This window comes from Trifolium pratense, linkage group LG4, assembly GCF_020283565.1.
Source record: "Trifolium pratense cultivar HEN17-A07 linkage group LG4, ARS_RC_1.1, whole genome shotgun sequence".
Classification (NCBI taxonomy): Eukaryota; Viridiplantae; Streptophyta; class Magnoliopsida; order Fabales; family Fabaceae; genus Trifolium; species Trifolium pratense.
In genome coordinates, this window is record NC_060062.1 from 19364951 (window position 1) to 19368529 (window position 3579).

The following is a 3579-nucleotide window of genomic DNA, read 5'->3' on the forward strand; positions in this document are numbered from 1 at the left end:
TTTTAGAGCAGCTTCAGGATCATGAATTTGCAAGGAAATGAATTCTTCTTCAGCGAGCCCTAGGCTGGCTGACAGCTTCGATGTCGAAGTTTCAGGTAGCAATTCTGATCCACCAGCCTCTGCTTCCTTCATGGCTTCAGAATCAAAGTCTTCCTCTGAGGAAGATTCATCAGCATCGACCTCGACTGTTGGATTTTCGTTCCATTCCTTGAAAGGAGAAGTCTTGTTATCAATCTCTGCAGACATAGGAGGCTCTGATTGATCTTGACTAGGCTCTGGTATGACTTTTTCAGAAATAGTGGTCTCACTATCTTTGAGAGTATCACCACTAGACTTGTTCGATAGGATGTCCTGAAAAACAGAATCGAATATGAGGGAATATAACTTTACTTATTATAAATCAGAAAATGCAAGTAATGTAGTACAAGTACCTCTGGATTGTTGTCTTGTTGGGGCATGTTGTCCGATTCTTTGAGTGTAGCATCAGGCATAGCAGCATCTTCTTGAACTTCAGCGTCAGGGATAGGCTCTTGTTGTTCATTCGAGATCGAAGGAGATTTAAGGTTGGTTGCAGAAGGATCACTTGAGGACTTTGACTTTCTATGTTTTTTATCCCGGGTTCGATCCTCTGAACTTTTCTTTCCTTCTTTCTTCTTTTCCTCTTTCCTCTTCGCTTTCCTTTCCTGCTTCTCTCTCTTTTCTTTCATCTTCCTTTCTTTCTCTTCAGTAGAAAGATTATCAGAAGTAGTTTCTGGGATATTTGTTTCAATAATCACAGAAGGCTGGCCCCTCTTTCTCTGGAAACTTTGTTCTTCTTCTTCCTGCAAATAGAAGTCGAAACAAGAAGTATTTGAATTAATGGATTTGAGTTGAGAGGAACTTTGGAAATAAGTTAGGAAAAACTTATACCTCTTCTTCGTCACTAACGACTATTGTGTTAGGTTTTGGCTTCTTCGATGGGCCAGTCTCAGTGGAAGGGACGTTGGTTGGTCTTTTACGTGCCTAGAGGAAGTGGGTTAGAAAAGTAAAGATTTAACTTAGAATGTTTCAAAGGAAAACAAGTTTCGATTCAATATGTACCTTAGAAGGCTCTTCAGACTCAACTGACTTTGATGTTGTTTTCTCTTTAACTGTTTTAGCAGAATCTGCAGCTTGTTTTTTGGTAACTAGGAAACATAAGCAAAAGGTTAAATCGAAACAATATGAGAATATTTGGTAAGAGTGCATATATAGACAAAGTTACCTGTAGTCTTGACTTGCTGTTCGATTCTCTTTATCTGAGGTCGAGTAAACCCACTCTCCAACCTCGAGATAAGCACTGCATCTCCTAGGTGTTTGCTGTCGAAATATCGCCTCCACCAGTTGGCAAACTCTTGTGTACAGTAGTAAGAAAGGTTGAAGTCAAATGGCTCGAAGCCATAAACGTTATCACGACTAATCTTCATGTACCTTTCATACAAAGTGGAAGTCACAGTTGTCCCGAGCACGATGTTTTTCTTCCTTATATACATGCTCTTTGGTCGAAGCTGTGAAAAGCCAAACTGTCTAGAAACCAAGTTCGGTTGATACCCAATTAATGCATATTCAGAAGATAGGGTACCAATTCGAATTGACAGGATGGTAGGATCTAAATATGCTGTCCAGGTTTCATTTATTTCCTCCTCAGCGTTAGGATTCAACACTGGTATCTCTTTGACGAACCAGGAGGGACCAATGGTTCTCTTCACAAATGGAGCGTGTTCAGGCTTGAATTGGTCGATGGCTAAGAAAATTTTCATGTACTTCATGAATAGCTGTTGAGAGTTCTGTTCAAGGGGATTAGGTTGAAGCCTTATTAAACGAGTACCTTCGATTTTCCTTTTAGCTATCGAAGCGTGATGTTCAGTGGGAATGAACAAACCAAGTTCTTTTTCAAAGGTGGCATTTAACCACAACTGTAATAGCCACATTGGCCCAGCAGCTTGAAAACATCCATCTGGCGCAGCTTTCTTCGATTTCGACTTGGCAGGAACTAAACCTTTCAGGTTATCACAAACTTCCCCAATCGACTCATACAGAGTTGCCAGCAGAAGGCGTCCTAAGGCAAAATGGCATCCTTCATGTATTTGCACAGCCATGGGTATAAATTTCCTAGCAATTTGGAGAGATCGAGAGCAAAATACATAATGGGATAGCCATAGAGTGAGAAAGGCCACATGTTCTTCATCTGAGACTTCTTCATTCTCAGGTCCTGAATGTTTGAGGATAAAGGCAGAAAAGGCGTTTTCTTTGTAGTTTAAAGTGATGTTATCACTAACATCATCAGGGCTGTAAGTTTTGCCAGTGGGTCTTAACCCTGTGATAGCTGACACATCGAACAGGGTAGGTGTCATCATACCACTTTTAAAATGAAAGGTGTTGGTAGATTTTTCAAAGAAATGCATCACAGCAATGAGCATTTCAGGTTGGTATTTGGGTCCTATCCTAGAGAACTGTATTAACTCAAAGATTCCGTAATCTTTCCAGAATTTACCAAAGGATTGTTCCATTCGATCAAGCCAAGTAAGGTAAAGGCTATTTCCGTAATAAGGATGGGATCGAAAGGGTTTATAATTTGTTAGCATATATTCAAAGTTATAGGGTTTGCTATCAAAGATTCTAGGCTCGCAAGTTTCTAGACATGGAAATATCTCGTCTACTTCCCTAGTCAAGTTCATATCGTCTGGGATCGGACCACCGAAAGCATAAACATTTTTATCAATGGCAAAGGGAATCATTACCTGACTTTCCCAAATTTCTCGGTGCTCTTTGCTACCCTTGGGTTCTGGAACATACTTCATTCCATCATCAGCAACAGAGAAGTCGTTCCATTTTCCAGCAAAAGGAACTTGAAATTTGTTAGATGAAGACGCCATGAAAGTTCTTGGGAAAACGAAGGAAAAGATGTAGATCTGAGATCTTGAAAGATGCGAACTGAAGAAGGTGATCAAAGATCCGGTAAGTTCAAATTTGTTTTGAATCTTTGATGTTTCAAGATTTGGAGAAAGATTTTGAGAGATTTTGGAGCGTGAAAAGCTTTGAAAGAAGTTGAAAAAGTTTCAACTGAAGTGACAGAGCCCTATTTATAGGCAATCTTGGATTAAGACAAAATTTAATTAAAAAGATAAATGCTGAAAAAGCGCTTTTTGTCTATTCCGATTCAACTTCTCAGGCTGACGCGTGTCCCACTACTCAAAAGGGCGCAGAACGTGACAGTTTTGTAAGAAGTGAAACGGTTATCTTCTTAGATGCCATGACATCATCAAATCGAACTAAAGGGATGGCGTTTAGAAAGAAAGGTACTTTGAAAAAATGCCAATCTCTTATTTCATTCGAATCATTCAAATCGAAATAGGCATTTTTGGGGGCAATTTGTTATCCCATATTTTAGCTCAAGGTAAAATATGTTATAATCTCCAGTTCCAAGACATTTATTGCTATAAAAAACCTGTTGAGATGGCTTTAGGTAGCCTTAGTCTTTAATGACTTCAAGAACAAGAGAATCTTAATGGAAAAGTTTCATAGCTCGAGATTGAAAGAATCTTTCGATGGAAGCCAATG

The 3579-nt window shown here is 39.4% G+C and overlaps 1 protein-coding gene across 1 annotated transcript; it reads right to left on the minus strand.

Annotated features, from left to right (window-relative positions):
• Nucleotides 1–457: 457 nt before the first annotated feature.
• LOC123924275 lies at nucleotides 458–2415 on the minus strand. The gene is made up of 3 exons (XM_045977114.1): nucleotides 1244–2415; nucleotides 1081–1166; nucleotides 458–1002 (listed from the first exon to the last, which is right to left on the minus strand). The coding sequence occupies exons 1-3, from the start codon at nucleotides 2373–2375 to the stop codon at nucleotides 904–906; spliced, it is 1317 nt and encodes a 438-aa protein (XP_045833070.1). The 5' UTR covers nucleotides 2376–2415; the 3' UTR covers nucleotides 458–903.
• Between the last annotated feature and the right edge of the window lie 1164 nt (nucleotides 2416–3579).